This window comes from Canis lupus, chromosome 13 (genome assembly GCF_048164855.1).
Source record: "Canis lupus baileyi chromosome 13, mCanLup2.hap1, whole genome shotgun sequence".
Taxonomy (NCBI): Eukaryota; Metazoa; Chordata; class Mammalia; order Carnivora; family Canidae; genus Canis; species Canis lupus.
Window position 1 is genome coordinate 4,671,763 of NC_132850.1, and position 23,245 is coordinate 4,695,007.

A 23,245-nucleotide genomic window follows, 5' to 3' on the forward strand; every position below is an offset into this window, starting at 1 on the left:
GGACCCAGGGGGGACCTGAGAGCCACCAGTGCCTGGAGGAAGGGGCACCTGAAGCTAAGGGAGACTTCTGGAAAAAGCCCTGGTGCCAGGGGAGGGCAGAGAAGGCGCCCCTGGGAGGCGGGGACGGAGGCCGGTGGCCGGTCCTCAGGGCCCACGAGGTAAGCAGGTGTCAGACAAGCATTGGAGGGTGACCACAGGCTTGACGCCACTGAGGCCCCGAGGGTTCGGTCCCCGCCGCCGTCCTCGTCCTCGGCCCGGCCCAGGCCCGCCCCGGACCTCACCGAAGATCCCTGGGAGGCGGTTCGGGTGCGGCAGCTCGTTGCTTTTCTTCGGCGGCCTCCTCTTCAGGGGCCTCGCTGCCCGAGGGGCGCGGACGGGACCGGGGCTCGCCCTGAAAAAAGTGACCAGGAAAGGCTGCTTGGAGCGCGGCGCCCGTCGCCCCAGCAGACCGGCCAGGCCAGGATCCACGCTGCGCCCTGGGACGGAGAGAGGAGAGAGGCGGTCACTCGCGGGCGGGGGGCGCACGGGGACGGCGGGGACCCTCCACCACGGCCTCCACGGTGTCCCCACCCGGAGGACACGGTCCCAGGGGCACGGGGCGGAGGGGCCTCGCCACCACAGGGTCCCTGTTTGTGACACCGGTGAACCCTCTACACGTTCGAGCTCCTCCCACTGGTGACCTCAGGCCTCTCCACCGTCCCTGGACCACGTGCTTCCCAGGAAGCCTCAGAGCCAGGCTGCCAGGGGCGCACAGCACCCCGGGTCCCACCTCCGTCTGAGGGCCCCGAGGCTTTCGGGGGATCGATGGATCTGTGACCCAGGGGACTGGGGCGGCCGCCAGGTGGGAGCCACGGCTTGCTCTGCCTGGCACGGCCAAGAGCAGGGCGCTGAGTGTCCCCTGAGGCCCACAGGCGGGACACAGGGCAGCGGGGCACAGACATCTGGCCAGAGGCCCAGGGCCGGGGTCCAGCCCACGTCGGTCTGACCCCAGTCCTTACTCACTTACAGGGTTAACCCCAGGTCTGTGGGTCACAAGAGAGGAAAGGCTGTGGGCAGGGACACGGGGGCCTCGGGCTAGGAAGAGGGACACCCGGGAAAATGGGATTTGATCCCATAGCTGCTTAGAGACGAGGATGCCGTGAGAAACACTCACGACCCTGGGAACGTCCCCTCCACCAGTAAGACTCCCTGGGCCCCTTGTCTTTCCAAATGTCCTCCTGACTTTTTAAAGATCTTTTATTTATTTGCGGGGGGAAGGGCAGGCGGAGAGGGACGGAGCCCCTCAAGCAGACTCCCCGCTAGCGCAGGGCTGTGCGGGGCGCGGGCCCAGGACCCTGAGACCACGAGCTGAGCCAAACCCAAGAGTTGGCCGCTCCACCGACTGGGCCACTCGCCTCCTGGGTTCTTAATTGTCAAAGTGACACAACAGCAATGCAAAGTGGCCTCGGAGGAAAAATACCACTCGGAAATCTCTCCCCACTCCAACTCGGCATTTTCATTTTTTTTTTCGGCATTTTCATTTTTCTGGAATGTTTCCATGTCAATCAAAGCTTTACACAACAGTCACCGTAATAGTCTCCATTTTTTCCAACTTTTTCACCCAAACATGGTCACTGCAGTTAAGATGTCTCCACTCTGAGCATTTCAAGCCTATAAAACTCCTTTGAGAAAATATACATAATATTTGGATATTAGCTCCACTCCAGGCACGTGGGGTACGTGCTGGCTTTCGCGATAAAGACGAGTGGCCACAGGCCCCTTCATTTTCTCTTCCTGAGGAATTTTGTTAAACGACAGGAGCTGAACACTAAGTCCATTTTATGTTTCGTGTAACGCAGAGCCAACGGCTCCATTCCGGGGACACGTCACCTCCGGGTGGCCACCCTGACCCCCCCCCACGTATGCAGAGAAACACACGCGTTGAGCACACAGTACGCAGACGTGCACACGCACAAGCACACACGTTGTGCCATCGGCGGCCCTCCCGCGACTCGCCGTGACACAGCGCAGGTCAAGGCATCGCCCGCCCCACCGCGGTCCTGCTCTGCTGGCGACGGGAGCCCCTAGACGGCCGAGCTTCGGGCCGAGTCCTCGGGCCAAGATGCTCCAACAACCAGTCAACCCGGACACTGACCTCTGACCTCACCGCCACAAACAGGTGCGCTGGACCCGTTAGAGGCTCCACTCGGGATGAATCCTGCCGGATCGCGGCCCCTGCTCTGGGCGCAGGCCCTTCCGCACTCTCCGGCCCACCTCAGCCTGCGGGGGGCGGGGGGGGGTGACCCGGGGGCCTCGCTGAGGGACCCTCAGGGTGCCGGGCTGAAAGCTGGATGGTCCCAGCCCTGGCCCAGGTCCGCTTCTGTCCCTCTGCTTAGGATTCTCCGTCACGGGGGGGACAAGGGGCTCATCCCTCCTCCTCCCTTCCAGCGCCCTACTCTCCTCTAGCCGGCGCCGCCCGGGAAGCCCGGCCTGCCCCACGGGGCGGCTGGACAACCGTCAGGTCCCCTCCCCGGACGCCCCAGACGGTGCCCCACCATCCATCCCGCCCCCAGGCGGCCCCATCAGGGCGCAGGGCCCCCCTCCATTCCAGGGGCTGCCTCCCCTCAGGGTGAGGCCCCAGGGAGGCCGCTCACAGGCCTTCCTTCACCCGCGAGACTCCCCAGGCCTGGCCCACATGCTCCTGAGGGCTGTGTGCGCCTCACAGCGACGTGAGGGAGGGTGCCGCGCTCCACGCCAGGCTGTGGTCTCATCATCACACACACACACATTTGCACGCACACACGCCTGCAGATGAACTCACTGTTCCCTTAGGTCTGTGAGTCTGCGGGTTCGGGATGAAGCCACCACAGCCTCTCCTGGTTCTAGGGGAGCAGCACAGCAGCAGGTGTAGCGCTCCAGGACAGACACAGGGGTCTGAGTGCCCGGGGTGACACAGGACGCCCGTGACTGGACATGAGAACTCCCGGAAGGGGCCTAGGGTTGCTTCTAGAAGCCCTCCTACCACAGGCCGCCGCCTCTGACAGCACAGGCTGGACTGTTCATCCACGGAGGCACCTCGCTCCCCGCCCTGTCCCTGCACCCCCCGGGCTCCGGCCCAGCTCCACAGCCTCGCTGTCCTTCCAGAGACATCTATTTAGCCGTGAGGAGAACGAGCAGGGAGGAAGAGGGGAGGCTACCGGGAAACAGAATTTGGTAGCGAGATGAAAGGCCCCAGAGGAAAAGTCAGAGGGGCCGCGGGAAGACGAGCTCACGCCGACAGCACCCCCTGCTCACGATGCACGTTGACGCTTGTGCATTTTTCACGGCGCTGGCAAAGTGGGGCCCTGGGCATGGGGGGGGAGGGCTCCTTCCTCATCACCCCCCACATCTCGGGGCCCAGTCGCCAGGGAAGGCCCTTCCCAGAAAGCCTTGCTGCGGGCTCCTCCGAGCTGCGGGGAACTTCATGGAGTATCACAGGGAGGAAGGCCGCGGGGGCCCCGGGACCAGCAAGTCCTCCTCAGGAGCCACAGAACATACAGGACAAACGGCTGCGCTCTCCCCTTGCTTTTAACTGAAGCCACAGCCCTCGTGAGAGAAGAGTCTGTGCGGCGGTAGCAAGTCTGAGACGCCGGAGCACCGCTCGGGCCGCCTGGCCCCACAGCTGTGCTCACCTCCTCTGGGTGAAACCCCAACGGGCTCAGACGAGACGCGCCCTCTGTGAGCAGGGCTTCCTTCCCGGGCGAGGCTGCCAGTGCTGCGAGGGTCCGAGGTGGTGACACGCGGGGGGCCGCCCGCTGCCTCGTCCACCGTCAGGTCGTCCCAGAGCTCGATCAGCATCAGGACGTCCGGTGCACGTCGCACCCGGCCCTCCCGGCGGTGAGCAGGTCCACACGGCGCATCCCGGGCGGTGGCAGGTGCACCTGTCCCAGACTTGGGGTTCGCTGTCCTTGGTGCAGTGGTCCACGGGGCCACCACTCCGGTCCTGAGAGTGGACACCAAATCCACGGCACCCCCATGCTCTCACCTTCTTTCCAGGTATCGTCCAGTCGCCAGGAATCCCACGTGGCTCCTGGGACACTGAGGTGGACGTGTCCCCTCGAATCATGGCAAACCAGTCATCGCTGGAGAAAAACAGCCCCCAGGGAAAACACGGACTGTCCGCTTGCCCACAGCGACGGGATCTGCACCCACCTCATCTTTGAATGGAGACGGACCCAAGCCCAGGACCGTCCCCGTGCAGAGGACAGTCCAAGCCAGGCTGACGCAGCTGCTGGCCAGAGGGGGATTCCTACGCCCAAACCGGCGTGCGCGCCTCCTCAAATTCCGGAGCTGCCCGTGTTGGATTCAGGCCTGGGGGTCACCGACAGACTCGGCCTCTTCACCCTCCTCCGTCTGCAGCTTCACCGCTCACTGCCTTTCTCATATTCCCCCCCGTGTTCTGGGTCCACATAAACGTTAGGAACGTGGATGGCTTCCGGGGCAAATGTCCCCATACCCACGATTTCTTCCACCTCCACCACTGAGGTTTCTGCAGCTTTGCACATGGACACGGTGGAATTCCTGGCGCTTCTTCCCAACATGATGCTTCCTGCAGGGTTGACCTTCCACCCTTCTGCCCGCAGAACCGGCCGCGATGGCTCGCTGCAGAGGACAGTGGCTCCCGTGACACTCCCTCACCTCTCGGGGCTGGCCCGTGATCGAGATGCTGCCGAAGGGCGCGTACCTGATGTGGGGGGCCTCCTCCTGCACCACAGTCCCGGAGGCCGTGTGGAACGCGGGCACCCCAGCACCCGCCACCCCCGCACGGATGCGCTCGGCCAGGGAGCCCTGGGCTGGCAGCTCCAGCTCCCGCTCGCCCGACAGGGACTGGCTCTGGCACAGCGAGTTCTCCCCCACGTAGCAGCAGATGCTGCGGGTGATCCGCTCGGTCCCAGTAAGAGGCCCGGCCCGAAGTCGTCCACCCCACGTCGCTGCTGACCATGCACAAGTCCCTGACCCGCGTCTTGAGCAGCGCCTTGACAGGTTCTGGAATCCTGCAGAGCCCTAAGCCGCCGACCATGGTCCTGGCCCTGTGGTTCGTGTCTCTCACCAGCTCCGCGGGATCCGTGTAGGAGAATCATCGCTGGTGACCAGGCTGCACACGGCGCCCTTGGTCTTGGCCAGCGCAGGCCCCAAGCGGCCGGCGGGGACACAGCACCCCAGGGCCACCACGGGCCTCCAGAAGGCTGCCATTGTGGGCTCCACCTCCGGGCTCGGGTCCAGGTCAGGGACAGACCGCCACCACCCATCAAGGAGCAGGGAGGGCAGGCAGGGCAGTGACACGGGACCAGGTTCCCCCCATGTCCCAGCCCCTCATGCTCAGAGGGATCCGGAAGCCACGTGCTTCCAGGCACGCGGGACCCAGACCCTGGACCCTGCAGCCCCACAGGGAGGGAGTGGTGCCTGTGGAGGCCCCGACAGGTCACTGAGGGGAGACAGACCCTGGGTCTGGGGGTTGGTGGGAAGACCGCCCTCTTCAGCCCACCTCCCTGTGGGATGGGAGACGCATCATGTGGTCCCTCCTCGGCAGCTCTCTCCATGTGAGAGGCCCCAGGGCTCTGGGCGGTCCCCTTCCTTCTCCATGGCCATCCCCTTCCCAGGCCCTGCTCCAGGCCCATGGCTCTCAACCCACGTAGACGTCAGCGCTTCCCACACGGGTGCCTCCAGCACTCACCCGTCCTGGATGACGGTCCATCTGACGTCCCCCAGGGCTCTCAATAACATCACCCAAAGAGCACTCTTGGTTTGCTCCCTCAAGCCTGCCCTTCCTCTACTGTTACTCAGGCAGGAGAAAAAAGATTCGATTAAAATGGCCCCTGGCTGGATCCACGCCTTCCCCGATTCCTCCTCCACCCGCTTTTCTCCATTTCTGCTGCTGCCCACAAGCCCGTCTGCTCCCGCCGCACACGTGTGGCTCAGGGCGTCTGACTTGGCTCTTGTCCCGCACAGATTACTCCCCCTGCTGATGTCGGGGGCGGGGCCTGTCGCATACATGTGGTCTACAACAGCTGACGTTTACAGAGAAACTTCGAAGACCCTGCAGAGTCCCAGGTGCCCAGAGCCAGTTTCCCCGGGAAATGTTGGCATTTGTCTGCGTGGTGCATTTGTCACGACTAATGAACCGATGTTGCTGTCTGATGCTGTGCTAAACACAACGGGTTCGGACCTCATCCGTCTTCCTCAATGTCCTCTTCTCCTCCAGGGTCCCATCCACTTGTTACCACTGCTCAGGCCCCGTGGGTTGTTACAGTATCTCAGATCGTCTCTGTATGTGATGACCTCGACACGTTGCGAAATACTTGTCAGACGTTCTGTAGTGTGTCCCGCAACTTGGTTTGTCTGACGTCTCTCTCACAGTGAGAGGGGGTTCTGGGTTTGGGAGGAAGACCAGGAGATGAGGGCCCTTCTCATGCCATCATGTCAAGGGGACACAGGATGGACGTGACATTCCTGTGAGCGTTGATCACCTGCTGCGGTCCTGCAGTCAGCTTTCTCCTCTGGGACCTACTTCCCCACCCCGGCCCTCCTGGACTTCGGGGAAGCGAGTCACTAAGCGGAGTCCTATGGGGGTGGAGGGACCCCTCCTCGAGGGGCTGTCTCAGAGGCCTCTTTTCTAAAAACCGGAATCAGATCCTGTCATCCTCCGCTGCTATGGAATACAGCGAGCTGTCAAGGCTCCAACACCGGGCCCCGCGTCACCCGCACTCAGTGTGCCCCGCCAGCGGTCAGTCTCCTGCCCCACCTCGCCCTGACCGCCCGCTCCAGCCACGGCAGCCCCGTGTGTGGCCCAGAAACGCCCATCCTGCGCCCGCCTTCGGCCTCTCCCTCTGCACGGCTGCCCACGAAGGAGGCTCTCCCTGGCTAGCTGGGGAATGAGCGCAGGCGTGAAACCTCGTTCTACAGAGGAGGAAACAGACTGGGCAGGGAAGCATCCTGCCGAGGTCACCGGGGGAGAGCGCTGCAGCGCTGGGACTTAAAGCCAGGCCCCTCTGATCCGAGTCTGAGGGTGTGATCCCTTCCCTGAGGCCCTGCCGCTACGGACACTCCCCACTGCTCACGCCGCTCGTGGTAGGGACAACATGGACTCTCTCTTAGCAACTCAAATGGTTCTGCAAAAGGAGAGGAGGGAGACCGTGGTGGTGGGGGCCTCCGCTGTGGGAACCTCACCCTCTGTGCCCCGCTGAGGCCCCAGAGGGGGTAGGGGATTATCACCCAGCCACCGGGCTGAGAAGGGCCAGGCCTCTGGGGCCAGATGCGGGGGGTAGGGGCCGCAGCCGCCTCCCGCCAGCAGCGTCGGAGGAGCCCCCAGGAGGAGGTCTGCTGCCCGGGCCTGAGCCTTACCATCTTCCGTTTCCACATAGAGGCGGAGCCCCAGGTCCTTGTTCCGGCCCAACAACCAGCGGCCACTGGCTGCTGTCACGTCCAACACCAGCCAGCCCTCGTCCCCAGCTCGGAGCGTCTGAAGATCCAAAAAGAACAAGTCAGACTCCCTGTGGACACGAAAAAACAATTAACTGAGGGCCGGCACAGCTGCTTTTGTTTCCAGCCCCCACCCTGGGGCCCACTCGTGGGGCACCGACCCTGCCTGGCTCGGGCTGGGCCCCTCGCCTGCCTCATCTCACCGTATCTACTGTGGGAAGGTGTTGCTGTGCCCAGTAGGGACGTGGAAACTGAGGCTCAGGAGCTGAGTGACCAGCCCACGGTCCCACAGCCAGGACAGCAGTGGAGGGATTTGCAGCAGGACCAATGCTGGGCCTCTCCCCGTGGTGACGCGAGGCCTCCGGCCACGTGTCCTTCTGTCTCTGAGGGTGTGTCCCCCGGGAAGCTCCCCTCCGTCCTCTGGGGAACGTCCCCTCCACGGCCAGGCCAGACACACCCACAGAGGCTCATCGGGAGGCGGGTGCAGGGTAGGCACCTGTTGGACTGCTCCCTGACCACCTCGAACGTGCTGACGTGCAGAGTCCTGTTGAGCAGGTGGGTGCTGGCCAGCTTGTAAATCCGGAACTCAGCGGCCGTGACTGCCTCCCCCTCCGGGATCTGGGTCAGGTCAAAGTGGAACTCCTTCCAGTGGGGCTCCTGGTGGCCCAGGGTGCGGTCACGCTCCACTGTAAGACAGAGCAGGGCTGCGGGTCACCTGTGTTCTGGGCAGAGCCGGGAGGGCACCGGGGGCCTGGCGGCCTGGGTGGGGACGGCTCCCTCCTCCTCTGCAGGGGGGCCTGCTCCCAGGCCCTGCCTCCTGGGGCTGAGACGGCTCTGCACAGGGCCCCACACACAGTGGTGCCGCAAGAGCAGCCTCCGCCTCTGGACCCCAACCCCAAACCCAGCCGGCCCCGCCCCATCCCCGCTGGCTCTGGGACCCCAGGATGAACAGAGGCCACATCCCTCTTCAGGGAAGAGGAGCAGGCACAGAACCGAGTGCATTTCTGAGGCCAGTGTGTGTGCATGGGAGCCTGGGGAGGGGAGCGTTTGCAGCTGACACTGGGGCTGGGCCCCGTGGGGTGACGGCACATGGGCCACAGCGTCCCGGGAGGAGGACACCGCAGAAGGAAGGGCCAGCCTGAACACAGGGCTGAGGCACAGACGGCACAGGCAGGGCAAACAACAGCCTTGAGACACAGCAAAGGGCCAAAGGATGGAGGTCCTGCCTGGGGAGAATGCAGAGGAGGAAGGAGGGCCAGGGGGAGACTTGGCAGGAGCAAGGACGAGCAAGGGATGAGCGACCGCCCCTGGGGACACCTGGTCAGGTCCTGGGGAGGCTGGACGGTCCCCTGACGTGGTGGGATCTGAGCAGGCTTCCCAGGGGAGCTGCCACCTGCCCTGGCCTTGAAGGACGGGACAGAGTCGTGTCGGGTGGAGCAGGTGGCGGGATGGTATTCCAGGCAGAGGGGACCTGGTGGGCGCAGGTGTGGGTGTGGGGGCGCCCGCAGATCAGCGGTGGGGCTGGGCGGTGAGCCTGGCTGTGCTCTGGCTCCGAGGGCTGGCATTCCGGCCTAGGGGCCCGGGCTGTGCCTCTGGCCAGTGGGGTTCAGGGTTCTGGGCAGCAGGGGCACGACGTGGGTTGGGAGGCAGGGGAGCGGAAGACAGATGAGGAGGGGAAGGTGAGGCACAGGCTGGAGGGGGCCGAGGCGGGCCCGGTGGCCGGGCTGGCGTGTCTGGACAGGAGGCTGGGGGGCGACTGAAGCCCACATGTCCCCGCTGCCCGGAAATGCCCAGGACAGTATATTTAGCAGCGTCTTACTTTAGCCTCCTGTCACTTTCAAAGGCCACAAATCTGTGTTTCCGGAAGGCAGGGGCGGGAGCCGCCCAGCACCTTCCCCAGCCCCGACGCTGAGATTTTAATTACATGTCTGTGAGTCTTTTTAGAAACGCTCTCTGGCTACTGGGCTCAGTGACCACAAGTCACCAGGCTGGTGGTGGAGGCGGATGTGGGAGCACTTCCTGGCCTCGCGGTGGGGACCGGGTCCAGGGATGGACAGGCAGGCAGCTGGGCAGGGCGGGCCAGTGTCACCGTGACACACACGATGACAGGAGGAGATGGGCTCCCGGCCCCGGGAGCAGAAGGAACGGGACGTCCAGCCTCTGACAGGGTGGGGGCGCGCAGCACGTGCCCACCCGGGAGCCAGGCTGCCCAGGGGGCAGTGTGACCCAGGGTGGGATCCGGGTCCTCCCACGCGGGCCTGCCCAGAGAGTGTGGAGGGCAGGGCTCTGGACCCTCACCGAGGACGTGTGCCACGAATATGGACACACGTGTCCCCTCCGCCCTACAGACACGCTCACACCCACACTTGCAGAGCTTTGGTGACATTTTGTGGACTCAGGGTCCACACGGAGCACCTCTGTCACCTGGCTGTGAGGCTCCCAGATGTGTAGGACGACACAGGTGGAGGCCATAGGCCGTGACAGGGTGTGGCACAGAGAGTGAAGGAGGGTGGCTGGGGGGCGGCCTCCCGACTCCTCCCAGAGCAGCCAGCAGGGATCTGCTCCCCGGGCTGGGGGCTGACAGGCGGGTCCCCGAACCCCGGGCAAGCTCGGTCTGCAGGCCCGACGCTGACATCCTGCTGGATCTGGGGACTGAGAGAACGACCCTGAGCCTGCCAGCTCCACAGGGGGACCGCGCTCTGCGGCCTCCCTCCCTGGCTGACCCGGGGGCCCACATGCGCTGGGTCAAGGGAGCCTGGGGTACCCAGTTCCAAGCTTCCACCCTGTGGGTTTGTGAAACTGATGAACCGGCCAGCAGTTCAGCCAGGAGACTGCCACCCTGGCTGTCCCAGACGAGCACTGGGAGGAGGGACAGTCTCAGGAAGTCATGCTTTCATCAGAAGCTGATAAAGTTGCTGGGATGCAGCAATACATTGGACATGACTAACTGGCCAAAGGGGAGCGCCCCGTCTCTCTGCTAGAACAGTGCATATGCCCAGTTTTCTAGCAGTTGCTTCTGTGCATTTAGTAAAAGTTTTAATTTTTTTATTTTTAAAAGATTTATTTATTAATGAGAGAGAGAGCGTGCACGTGCAAGCGAGCAGCAGAGACACAGGGAGAGGGAGAAGCAGGCTCCATGTAGGGGGCCCGACGTGGGACTTGATCCTGGGTCTCCAGGGTCAGGCCCTGGGCTGAAGGCGGCGCTAAACCACTGAGCCACCCTGGCTGCCCTATTTTTTTTTTTTTTTTTTTTTTTTGTGGGGAGAGCAGAGGGAATGGACATCCTAAGCAGGCTCCATGCTCGATCTTGCAACCCTGAGATCATGACCTGAGCTGAAGTCTAGCGTCTTAATATACTTAACTGACTGAACCCCCCAGGTGCCCCAGAATAAGCTGGTGTTGAGGAGCAGTGGCTATTAGGATCTGGATTTGCCCCTACAGTAGTTGCTGGATGGGCAGCCCCTGCTCTCGCCCACTATCAGATGGTTGAGAAGTATAGGTGCTCTGGCCTGTAGCTGGGGCTTCTGACCCTACCGGTGACCAGGTACTTTCCCTGGCTTCACGCTCTTCATCTAGTGGGGATACTAGCAGTCTTTCCACAAAGGGCCCTGAAAGGGCTTTGGGAGGGGCAGGCGCTATCAAGTAGGTAGGAACTTCCACAGGAGTGGGGAAGGGGTGCTGGCCCCTGATCTCCTCACTTCATCCCTGTATCAAAGTGACAACATCCTGCCAGTACCAGGAGTTCCTTCATGTGTGAATCTCGAGAGCCATGGGGGAGAAAAGGGAGACTTTCAATTTTCTTTTTCCAAATACGAGTATGGAATGGAAGGTTCTGTAACATAAAAATACATTAATTCAAGTGAAAGGCATTTGGATGGTCTCAAGCTCCCTCCTATTCACCTCCTGACCCCTGTGTCCAGGCACTTGATCCTCTGGGCCTCAGTATCCACATCTGCAGAATGGCCATTTGATACAGGGTCAAGTGGAACCGCAAAAGGCCATGGTTGCTACCATAGTAAGTACTTGGTTCTGGTCCAGAAATGCTTCTACCATATTTCACAGGAGCATTTCCCTCCTGGTGCACCCTCCTGCCGAGCTTGCACTTCCCCAAGGTCTGGAATCTCCCAAAGATGCCCAGGCTCAGAGAGTAGCCCTTCAGAATCACCACCGAGGCCGTTCTGGCTCAGGCACAAAGCAGATAGTGACCCTTTACGAAAGCACTGAAGATTCCAGAACATCAGAGCCCCAGGGACACAGATCGTCACACACAGTCCCCTTCCCCTTTTCTATACATACAGAGATGGAACCCAGGGGTCCTGACTCCCGTCTGGGCTGCTTCTACCACATCAGGGCAGACCTCCACCATCTGATGTTGAAAGAACAGCATAAAAATCCAGTTGGAAGTGGCCTGTTGCTACTCCCCACCCTCCGCCCCCGCTATTGCTGATGGTCTGCAGAGGGAATTTATGGGAAAGGCCAAGGTCCGTACAATGTGATTTCTTGGGTTTTCCCAGTAAATTTTTTTTGCTACCACTTGTGGGGCTGGGAAGTTCATTTCCCAGCCTGCGGTAGATTTGGCCAGGATGAAGGAGTAATGGGTACTCCCTGCCTGGTATGTTCTGGATCCTGGCCTTCTGAGATATGTCCTGCCGGGAATCCTCTGTGGTAGCCCTGTGGGGGACCACTGATGCCTGGAGGAAGATTTCTCGGTAGTGAATTATTCCCCCCATCTTCAATATCTGGGCCAAGGATTCGTAATCTGGAGCGGGGGGGTGTTCCCATAATTTCACCTTTGGGCACGTGGGAAAAGATCCTGATTATATATGCTCAGCAGGCTTTCTAAAAACATTTTTTTTTTTTTTTTAGCATTCATTTTTCCTTGTTACATCCAGGAAAATTAGTTTGTTTACTCATACACATTTGAATGCAGTGCTCCTTGTAGGCAGGTCATGATGGAGGCACGGGTGAGAACACAGCTGAGGACACGGAGTGGCCCCCCAGCCCCAGGGACGTTATGGAGTTTACGGTGCATGGGGAAGTCAGGTATCAAACAAGGGGAAGCAGCTATGAAGGAGGTCAAGGGAGGGGCGGGACTGGGGATAATGCAGGGAGGGTACGTGTGAGTCACTTTGTGCTTTTAACTTTATTTTGAAATAATTTTAGGCGATTTAGATTTAGACAGAACTCTTCTTTGCTAGAATAGTCCAGAGAGTGCCCCTATGCTTGTTACCCAGCCTCCCCTAATGATAATACCATATATAATCAAACCATAGAGTAACTTCAAAACCACAAAACTGGTATTGATACAATGCTATTAAATTTCTAGAATTTTGCCAGGTTTTCCACTATTCATTTCTTGAATGTTCCTGACTTCAGTCCAGGGAGGGTCCCACATCGCATTTAGTTGTAAGGCACCCCGTGTCTCCTCCGATCTGTAACAATTGCTAGGTCTTTCCTTTTCTTTCATGACACTGACACTTTTATTTATTTATTTTACTACAAGTAGGCTCCCTGCCCAGTGTGGGACTTGAACTTACAACCCTGACATCAAGACCTGAGCTGAGATCAAGAGTCAGATGCCTAACGACTGAGCCACCCAGGCGCCGCCCTCTAACATTGACATTTTTAAAAAATTTTTATTTATTTATGATAGTCACACACAGAGAGAGAGAGAGAGGCAGAGACATAGGCAGAGGGAGAAGCAGGCTCCATGCACCGGGAGCCCGACGTGGGATTCGATCCCGGGTCTCCAGGATCGCGCGCGCCCTGGGCCAAAGGCAGGTGCCAAACTGCTGTGCCACCCAGGGATCCCTAACATTGACATTTTTAAAGAGTGTTGGCCAGTTATTTTGTGGCATGCCTTTCAACTTCAGTTTATCTGATGTTTTTCTATTAGCTGAAATATGGAAGTGATGTCCACGTCTGTGCTTATCAAATTGGACAACACGTTAGTATTATTCCTAGTGATATTAATGGACTCTGATTAAGCTGCTGTCCAGGGATTCAAAGAGGCTCTGTGACCTGGGAAGAATCTGATAAAACTCAACAGTTGTTGATGTTACAGTAGTCCATGACCCTGAGAGGTGGGTTGGAAGCCACCTGGGGTTTTTAGCAGCCAACAGAGGCTCTTGACAGCCAGCTCCATCGAGACACCTGGGGTTGGCAGGGCATGGGCCCACTATCAGGGACAGATGATGTGACCACTGTTTCCCAAAGGTACCTTATTCTCAAAGTTCCATGTGGGGAAGCAGTTAGTTTACTTTCTCCATTACTGAAACTCCAGGAAATAAAGGATCCTAGGACTCTAGGCGGGTCAGGATGCCGTGTGCAGAGATGTCTTTGACCACCACGCCGCCAACTACATCCTGCCTTTCTTCCTCTGAGGATCTGCGCCTGCCACTCGGGAAAGATCTCCAGATGCCGCACCCTAAGTCCACCAGCCCAACACCAATAACGGCTTCAGATATTTTTGTGACTTGGACAAAATTGAAAGGTATCTGGATGATCTAAATCTGTCTTGTTTTTGACCAAAAAGTAACACTTCAAAAAGTCATCCTCTTATTTTAGCCCGTAGTGGCTGTTAAGAGAACAGAATCTTCTGACCGCACAACGTGGGCCGGAGACAGGAGGCTCTCAGTGGACCTTCCCGAGCTCCTTGTGCCCTGGGGGCCCAGAGGGGGACGTGTCTGCCGCGCTCCCCAGGACACGGGGCAGCCTGCTGGCCTGGGAATGGCTTCCATGCCACAGTGTGTCTCCATCAGAGGCCACCCGTGTTTCCACTTTGCTGTGGGACTGGCCCCCGTTCCCGGCCTGGCTGGGCTGCCGAGGCAGAGGGCAGGCTCCCCAGGCTCCCAGAAGCAGAGGCGTGGGTCCGTCTGGCTCATCCTGCGAGTGACAGGGCTGAGGGGCCCCCTTCAACCTGGATCAACCCCCAGGCCTCCGTGGCCGGTGCAGGCCCATGGACGAGCTGCAGAACTGATCACCCACCAGGTCTGCATCTGAACCAGGTCCGCTTCCTCCCACCCACAAATCTCAGTGCTGCCCAGAGGCCAGGGCTGCATTTCTAACGTATTTTTAGTCACTTTTCATTACTGACTTTCTCAAAAGCCGTTCCATAAATGGCTCCGCACGCGTGATCGCCGTCCAGGCCTCAGATGGCTTTAGACCCCAAATTAAAAGGGAACACCCGCACACTCGGCCACATCAAGTCTCTCAAGGCCAGAAATAGATCCAAGGAGACTGAGCAAGGATACAATTCCCTGGTGCAAACCCGGGGAGAGGACCGAACTGTGGGAGTTTTCCAGAAAGATGTGGTCACAGTGACACAGCCCTCTCTCCCTTGGGGAATGGGTTCCCATGAGGAGGTGGACTGGGTGTACCTCCTTGCCCCGGGCCTCACCGCTGGAGGGGCCCCCCTCAGTGGGCAGGGGCGGGCACATTCTCTCAGATTTAAAGATGATGTAAAACGAGTGGCCCTAGATTCCCTCTAGGGGTCGATATTGGGATGGGGGGGGTCACCTGTCAATGAGGTTCTCCTGTCAATGCCCACCCCCTCCCAGAATGCCTGCTGAAGCCACCTTCCTCCAGGCAGGACCCTGGGAGGACTGGAGGTCCCGGGGAAGTGCCCAGGGAGATGCTGCACCCATGGTCGGCCTCCACAAAGACAGGGAGGGCAGCCCTGCTCTGGCCCACCCAACCAGGCCCAGGCTCCTGCCCCTGCTCTCAGCCCCTGCCTCCTGCCGTGTTCCTCCTCCCTTAACCTTGCCTGGTCCGTCTGGCTCATCCTGCGAGTGATGTGGTCACTCTGCGGTCTGCCCTGCGCACCTGCCACGCAGGGGCTGGGGTGAGTGCCATGAGGAGTCAGAAGATCTGGTCCCTGTTCTCAGGTCGTTCATGATTCCCCAGGGATTAAAGAGGGATAAGACATGGCCCTAGGGGTGCCTGGGTGGCTCAGCAGTTGAGCATCTGCCTTTGACTCAGGGTGTGATCCTGGGGTCCCAGGTCCGAGTTTCACATTGGGACCCCCACAGGGAGCCTGCTTCTCCCTTTGCCTCTCTTTTTCTCTCATGAATAAATAAGTAAAATCTTTTTTTTTTTTTTAATTCATACATGGGGATCCCTGGGTGGCTCAGCGGTTTAGCGCCTGCCTTTGGACCAGAGCATGATCCTGGGGTCCCGGGATCGAGTCCCGCGTTGGGCTCCCAGCGTGGGGCCTGCTTCTCCCTCTGCCTGTGTCTCTGCCTCTCTCTCTCTCTGTCTATCATGAATAAATAAATAAAATCTTTAAAAAATTCATACAACAGCAAAAAAAAATTATTTTTAATGGGCAGAGGAACTAAACATTTTCCAAAGACGACATACAAATGGCCAACAGACACATGAAAAGGTGCTCACCATCACTCATCATCAGAGAAATGAAAATCAAAACCACAATAAGGTATACCTCACACCTGTTAGAATGAATAGCTGTCATCAAGAAGACAAGCAATAACAAGTGTTGGTGAGGATGTGGAGAAAAGGGAGCCCTCGTGCACTGCTGGCGGGATGTAATTTGGTTACAGCCACTGTGGAAATCATTATGGAGGTTCCTTAAAAAACTGACCCAGCAAGGGTACTTCTGAGAATATATGCAAAGGAAATGGAAACAGGATCCCAAAGAGATCTCTGCACTCCCATATTCACTGCACATTATTCACAACAGCCGGGACATGGAAACAACCTAAGTGTTCATCAACAGATAGACAAAAAAGATGTAGTATGCACATATCATGGAATATTCAGTCATGCAAAAAAGGAGGTCCTGTCATTTGTGACAACAGGCTGCACTTTGAGGGCATTATGCGAAGTGAAAATAAGCCAGACAAAGACAAACACTGCATACTAAGTGAAATCTTTAAAAATTTTTTTAAAAAAAAGTCAAAATCATAGAAACAGTAGAAAAGTAGATGCCAGGGGCTGGAGGAGGGGTGGGGGATATAGGAAGAGACTGATAAAAGGGTACAAACTTTCAGCTATGAGATAAATAAGGTCTGAGGACCTAATGTAAAATATGAGGACTAAAGCTGGTAACACAATAGCGCATGATTAAATGTGTGAGGTGATGGATGTGGTAAATAATACCTGGGAAGAATCCTGTAACAATGCACATGTGTATCAAGTCACCACACGGCACGCTTTAGATATCTTATAATTTTATATGTCAATTACATACCAATAAAGCTAAATTAGTTTTTAATACGGGATGCCACTTTGGGCATACGGTCGCATTAATAGCTTTTAAGATGGACAAAGGATTTACTGTTAAATGAAAGATAGTGTAGCAAGATGGTATGTATTTGTGCCCCATTTTATTAAAAAATAAAATAAAATATTAGTTTCTGTATTGATAAAATGTCAGGGGTGGTTGAGGAGACTACAACAAAGGAATGAAATGCTGGTTTTCTCTGAAGTGGAGAGAGGATTACAAGGGGCTTTCATATCATGTTTCTGAACATATGGTCTGATTTTCTATAATGAAATTCTATAATGAGCCTAATGGTATAAATTTTTTATAATGAATATCCATTAATTCTATAAAATCCCAAAATAAAGGTATTTTTGAAATGAGCTACTCAGTTTACAACATACATTCAAGACAGTCCAATTGGGCGACACTAACACACCTAGTGGTGGGCCAGGCCTCCCCCTGGGTGGAGAGGCAGCTTCTCTAGAGGAGAAGAGCAGAGAACACAGCGATCACCTGCTGGGTGGCCTTGGGAAAATCACCCAACTCCTCTCACTCTCCTCTTTTCAAAACAAAGTTGTGACCAAAACTGTGATGCAAATGAAGGGACAGACCTGAGGGCCCTGGGCATGTGGTCCTCACAGGCGCCGTCTCACATGGTCCCTGAACAGCCCTGCAGGGTGGGTATGACGAGGGCCTGCATGTTACAGAGGAAGGAACTGAGGCTCCCACAGGTGGACTGGAAAGCCCAGATCACACGCGCAGCAGGTGGTGGCACCAAGATGCAGATTCTGATCCAGGTCAGAACCCCCCTCCCAGGTCCGTCTGCCCTCCCCCCCACCATTGTCCATCTGCTCCTGGTTTCCAGATGGGGAGTGTCACCGTCTAGACCACTTGATGACCATCTTTGTGGCCCCCCAGAAGGCCAGCTCCCCCAGGGCAGGGACTTTGTTAGGTGCACCGACACATCCCAGGAACTAAAACTGTGCCTGGCACGGAGCAGGTGCCACAGGACTATCTGCTGAGTGAATTCATAAAAATGAAAGAATTCGTTGGTAAAGAACCAAAGAAAGTGACCCTGGGGCTCGTGGACACCAAGCATTGCCCCTTCAAGGTCACAGGACTGAGGAGGACGTGGGCCAGGTCCCTCGCTCCCACCCAGCCCTGCCGCCCCCAAATCCAACACCTCAGGTCAACTCCCCCGTCCTCGCCGCCTGAGGCTCGGGAATAAGTCTGGTCAGAGAAGGGTCGGGACAACAGTGAAGACGGCTCCATGCATCTCTGGCTGGACCTCTGCCTGGAGGGCTGTCTGTGCCTCAGTTTCTCTACCTAGAACACGGCAGCTGCTGCTCCTCTGCCTCAGGTGGAGAAGGACCAGGAGAGACTTGCAGAGTCGGTCCTTCCTGCCTCATTCCTCCCTCCCCGCGGGCTGGGCCATGCTCCAGTCAGACCCACGCTCCCGCCCAGGGGACAGGGTGGTGGCATGAGGAGCTGCCTCCGAAACAGGGCCACGGGGTCAGCGATGGGAGGCCCCTGGTTTTCCGGCACCATCGCTGGACTGGACGAGAAAACAGAGGCTCAGGGAGGGAAGGGAGGTGACTCGGGACAGGAAGGAATCAGTGATGGGCCCAGGTGATACCAGAACCTGGGCGCTGCCTCCCAGCTCGGAGCTCTCCTCTCCCTGAGCACCCAGGACACCCAGGACAGACCCGGACTGCTCCACGTGGGTATCCGCCCCCATGACCGTGTCCTGACCAAGGGGAGCCAAGGGTGTACAGTCTGAGACTGACTTACAGGCCGCCAGGGGCCCCAGCTCTGACCATAGCCCCGGCCTCCCTAGAGAGACACCATCAGCCACGACGCGGCTTCCTAGAGCATCTGCTTGTGACAGGTCCCTGGCCTCTGGGTCCCACAGGCTGCCGTGGATGCTCAGGGGCCCGGCAGACACCAGGTCTGGCTTCTCAGGAGCCACATGAGGCCCACAGGAGAGGTGGAGCTGGAGGCCCAGGTATGGGAGCCCGGGCGTGGGCGCCGATACCACGGTGACTCTGCCATCAGGCTCGGTGGTTCAAGGGCCTGGGGCCTGGGCCTCCAAACAAGGAAAGAATCCTGCCAGGTGTCTAACCCCTCCCCCCATCCCAGCCCAACAGCCTAGGTAATTACCAGGTAAAACCACTCAAACTGCAAGAGTTCTACTAGTGCAATTAGTACATCAGAATAAAGAAGGCCCTTCTGACAGCTGCTGGGCCCGCCCACAGCCTGGGCCTCCACGGAACAAAGATCTGCTTGTTAGTCCCACAGCGTCAGAGGCCCTAGATCTTAATGAAACACGCACAGACGGCGTGGGAAGAAGCCGGCATCTGGAATCCACAGCCCCGGATGATGTCATGGACGTACTGTGTGGCCCTGGGCTGGCCACTTTACCTCTCGGAGCCCATGAAAAGGGGGCTGGCACATCAGCTTACATGTTACCACATGGATGGAACGTGGACTTTTCCGGCTACAGAACTTCAAGCGCTAGTTTGTATTCTAAAAATAGGTAGAGACACCTTTGGGTTGGCTTTTAAAACCCATCTCGGTTGCACATAAGAAGCCTCGGACATTCCCAGCACATCCCCCCAAGGCTGGGCAGCAGTGGGGAGGGACGGGGGGCAGCAGGGACCAGGCGCAGGTGCACCTATGACAGGGCTGATGTTCTGCTCCTCCCATCCATCAACCAATCACACGGTAACCTGTGGACGCACTGATCTCAAGCAGCCCCATTTCACAAGGAGGGATCTGGGGCTCCAAGAGGGCAAGGGACTTGCTGGAGGCCACCCAGCAGAGGCAGGAGAGGAGGCCGATCTGCGTGAGCTCCGGGTGCTGCTTGATTCGGACGACAGCTCCCACCGAGGCTGTGCACGCCTTCACCAGGGGATGCTGGGAAGGAAGCAGGACACTGGCCGGGCGGTGACTCACTCTAGTGGACGTTTCCCTTAGGGACGGTGTCAGGGTGACAGTACCCACAACCCTCTTGGTTCTGAGCCGCAGGTCAGCTAGTCCAGAGGACAGGGCTCTAGCCTCAGTTCCACACATGGTCTCTTTTGTCCTGAGCCCCCACCCTGCCCTTCACCAGGAAGGCGGCGTTCAGAACCCCCGACCCAAGTCCTGTGCCTGGCACCCGGCTCTCAGCAGAGGTTAGCAGCCACTTCCTGCTGCTCACTCCCCCCTCGGCCACCCTCTGGGCTGTGGGGACAGAGGTCCCCTTGGCCGAGCCCTCTGCCTGCCCTAGTAGAGGAAGCAAATGGCTGAAGACCCCACAAAACGTGCTGCTGCTCCATCCCCTGGGTTTCTCTGCCTCAGCCTCCCTGGAAGCTCTCTCCACCCTGCAAGTCTGCCCTCCTGACAGGAGAAATGTCACCGCCTGGAGGGCTGGGTGTAGGGCCAACACGCCCGCCTGTCCTGGCTGGGCCACCGCCAGGCTGCGCTATCCTGGGCGTGACGCGCCTCGCTCAGCCTGTGTCCTCATCGGGGAGACGGGCACGATGGCACGTCTGCTCCCAGGCTGTGCGGAGGGTTAAGGGTGACGCTGCCGGTGAAGGGATGCTGGTGGCCTTGGCGAGGGTCCGTCCCCACCTCAGGCCGCGCTGGGGTCCCTGAACCCCTGAACCCCCAGACCCCCGGCCCTCTCTGGCCGCGGACAGGTGCAGAGCGGAGAGGGGACGGTGGCGGCTGCAGGTTCAAGAGCGTGTGTGCAGTCACCCAAGACGTCGGCGTCCTCTCCCCACAAACGGCCCCGGGGCTTGAAGAGAACTAGTGCGGAGCACAGGCTGGGCTCCGAGCGGGCAGCCGGGAGGGCCCGCCGGCCGGTCCTCACTGGTCTGGACGGCAGCGCGCCGAGCCGGCTGCGGGCTGGGCCCAGGCGACCGCACGGCCGAGCTCCGAGTCGCCCTTCCCGCCCGCTGCCCGCCAGCTACGCCCTCCCCAGGAGCTGGAGCGGGGGCTCCGGCCGGCCCCGGGGCGGCTCGGCGTCTGGGCTCCCGGGCTCCCGGGCAGCTCCCTCCCGCGCTCACCTTCGGCCCCGGCCCGGCCCCGGCCCGGCCCCGCCCTTAGCGCCGCGCCGCGCCGCATCCCCGCGGGCCCCGCCGCCCGCCCGCAGGAGAGGACTCCGACCCCGGGCGGCTGCGCGGCTGCGGGCGGATGGACGCGCGCCCCAGCGCTCCGGGTCGCGCCGCCGCCGCGGGGCCCACGCCCGAGGCCACAGCCCTGCACCGCCCCGGCCCCGCCGCCCGGGCCCGGCCGCCGCACTCACCCACGTTGACGAAGCTCATGACCAGGTCGGCGCGGCCCGGGCGCCGCGCGGGGGGGCCGCCGTCCTCGTGGTCGTCGCGGGCCATGGCGCGGTACAGGCCCAGCATGAAGAGCGGCGCCGACGCCGGCAGCCGGGCGGCGGCGGGCGGGGCGCGGGGCCGGGGCCGCCCGGGCAGCCCGAGCACCGCCAGGATCTCGCGCTGCATGTCGCGGCGCTCGCGCGGGCCCAGGCGGCGGGCCGGGCAGCCGGCCGGGGGGCGCGGGCCGGGGCCGCCGCCGCTCAGCGCGCACAGCGCCAGGCCCACGAGCCACAGCGGCCCGGGGCGCGCGGCCATGGCGGGCCGGGCGGGCCGGGCGGGCCTCAGCGGGCGCGCATCCGCCCCGCGGCCGGGCGGGAGCCGAGCCGGGGCCGCCCCGACGGCGGGCGGCGGGCGAGCGCGGGGCCGGCGCCGCGGGGGGGGCTGGCGGGCGGCCGCGGCGCTGTCCCCGCGCGCCCCCCGCGCCGCACCTGCCGGGGCCGCCGCCCCGCGGCAGGCGAGCGCTCCCCCGGGGCCCACGCGCGTGCGGCCGCCGCGCCGGCAAAGGCTCCGCCGAGGCCCGCGGGGCGGCGGGGGCGGGGGCGGCGGCGGAGGCGGCGGCGAGCGCCCGTCGGGGCCGAGCGGCGCGGACCGAGCGGCGCCTCCGCAGCGGGACCCGCCGTCTGCGCCGCGCGCCCCGCCCCCGCCGCCCGTGGGGCCCGCGCGCCGCCTCGGCCCCGCCCCGGCCCCGCCCCCTCCGGCCCCGACCAATGGGGGCGCGGGGCGGGGGCGGGGGCGGGGCCGAGGCCGCGACGCCGGGAGGCTGCTGCTCCGCCCGGGCGAGGGGGCGAGGGGGCGAGGGGCCGAGGGGCCGAGGGGCCGAGGGGCCGAGGGGGCGAGGGGGCGAGGGGCCGAGGGGCCGAGCGGGGCGAGGGGCCGAGGGCCGAGGGGGCGAGGGGCCCCTGCCCGCCGTCGGGGCGTCTGCGCCGCGCTGGGCTCCTCTCCGGCCGCTGGTGGCGCCGTCGGGCGAGCGCGAGGTCCCGGCCCGGGGCCCCCCGGGGACCCGGAGTCTCCGCCCCGCCCCGCCCCGCCCCGCCCGCGCAGGGACCCGCAGCCCCGCCCGGTGCGCAGACCGTCGCTGGGGACCCGAAACGCCTCGGGCGGGTGCGGAGGTACAGGGCCCCGCAGGTGCCCGCCGCGCCCGGAGGTGCGGCGCTTCCTCTGCCCGCGGCCGCCTCCGCACCTCCTCGCTGGCACCCGGGCCCTCCCCGCCGTCGCCTTGCACGCGCGGTGGGCGCTTCTCCTTGCGCGACCCCTGCTCAGCCTCTGCTCCCCGCGCGCCCCCTCCTGGCTCCCCGTGCTCCCGGCCGGTGCCCCAGGCGGGCGCCCCACACCCCGCGCTGTGCCCGCGCCCTGCGGGCCCCAGGGCCGATCCAGCGGGCGTGGGAGACGCGCCCTGCAGAGCGCCTGGGACGGGCTTTGCTCGCCCCGTGGTCAGGGCCCTGGCGGCTCGCGAGAGCAGCTCTGCACGGAAGCCCCCGTCGCCTCAGCCCCCTCTGCACGCTCTGCTCTTCCGGGGCGCTCCCTCGCTGCGCTAACTCACGTGGGAGGAAGTGACCCCTCGACTGCGCTGGGAAGGCTGAAGGACTGGGCCCGGGGTGACAGCAAAGGGCAGGCAGGGGGAGAAGAGTGCTCCAGGCAGAGGGAACAGCGACTCCGGGGAGCATAGTGCAGGCACCACTTGGCACTTGGCATGTGCCGGCAGTGCTCTGCCTCGCTTCTTTAATGCTAGCGCACACCGCCTTGATGCCATTTCACCCCCTTTTTAACAGACGAGGACGCTGAGGCACGCAGAGGTTAAGGGACTCTCCCTGTCACACGACAGCGGAGCTGGGCTTGGGCAGGTGGGCGCTCGCAGGTGAGCTGTTCAGTGGAGCCCAGAGAGCCAGCAAACGGCGAGGCTGAGGCTGAGGCTGAGGCCGAGGGGCTGGCCAAGGATGGGTCCAAGGGCCTCGCAGGGAGACTAGAGGAGGGCCCTGGACGACAGAGGGTTATGGGGCCCCAGTGTGGATTCAGTATTAAACTTCAAAATACATTAAGAAGTCCACCAAAATTAAGATTTCCCCATGATCGCTTCGAACTTTTAAAAAATACTGAAACTGGGCTGCTTGGCTGGCTCGCTCAGTGGAGCATGGGACTCTGAGTTCAAGCCCCACAGTGGGCGTGGAAGCTAAAGGCTACTGTACATAAACAATCATTTGTTGGTGCCTTAGGCTCG

The 23,245-nt window shown here is 60.9% G+C and overlaps 1 protein-coding gene across 1 annotated transcript in view; it reads right to left on the reverse strand.

Annotated features, from left to right (window-relative positions):
* The window catches only part of LOC140602382 (bone morphogenetic protein 8B), a 33,450-nt gene extending 12,165 nt beyond the window's left edge, over nucleotides 1-21,285 (reverse strand). Inside the window, exons 1-4 of the mRNA XM_072771825.1 lie at nucleotides 20,952-21,285; nucleotides 7,934-8,123; nucleotides 7,360-7,508; nucleotides 282-476 (exon numbers count right to left, since the gene is read on the reverse strand). Of these exons, the coding sequence (XP_072627926.1) occupies nucleotides 282-476; nucleotides 7,360-7,508; nucleotides 7,934-8,123; nucleotides 20,952-21,285 (868 nt within the window). The remainder of the gene's footprint in view (nucleotides 1-281; nucleotides 477-7,359; nucleotides 7,509-7,933; nucleotides 8,124-20,951) is intronic.
* Between the last annotated feature and the right edge of the window lie 1,960 nt (nucleotides 21,286-23,245).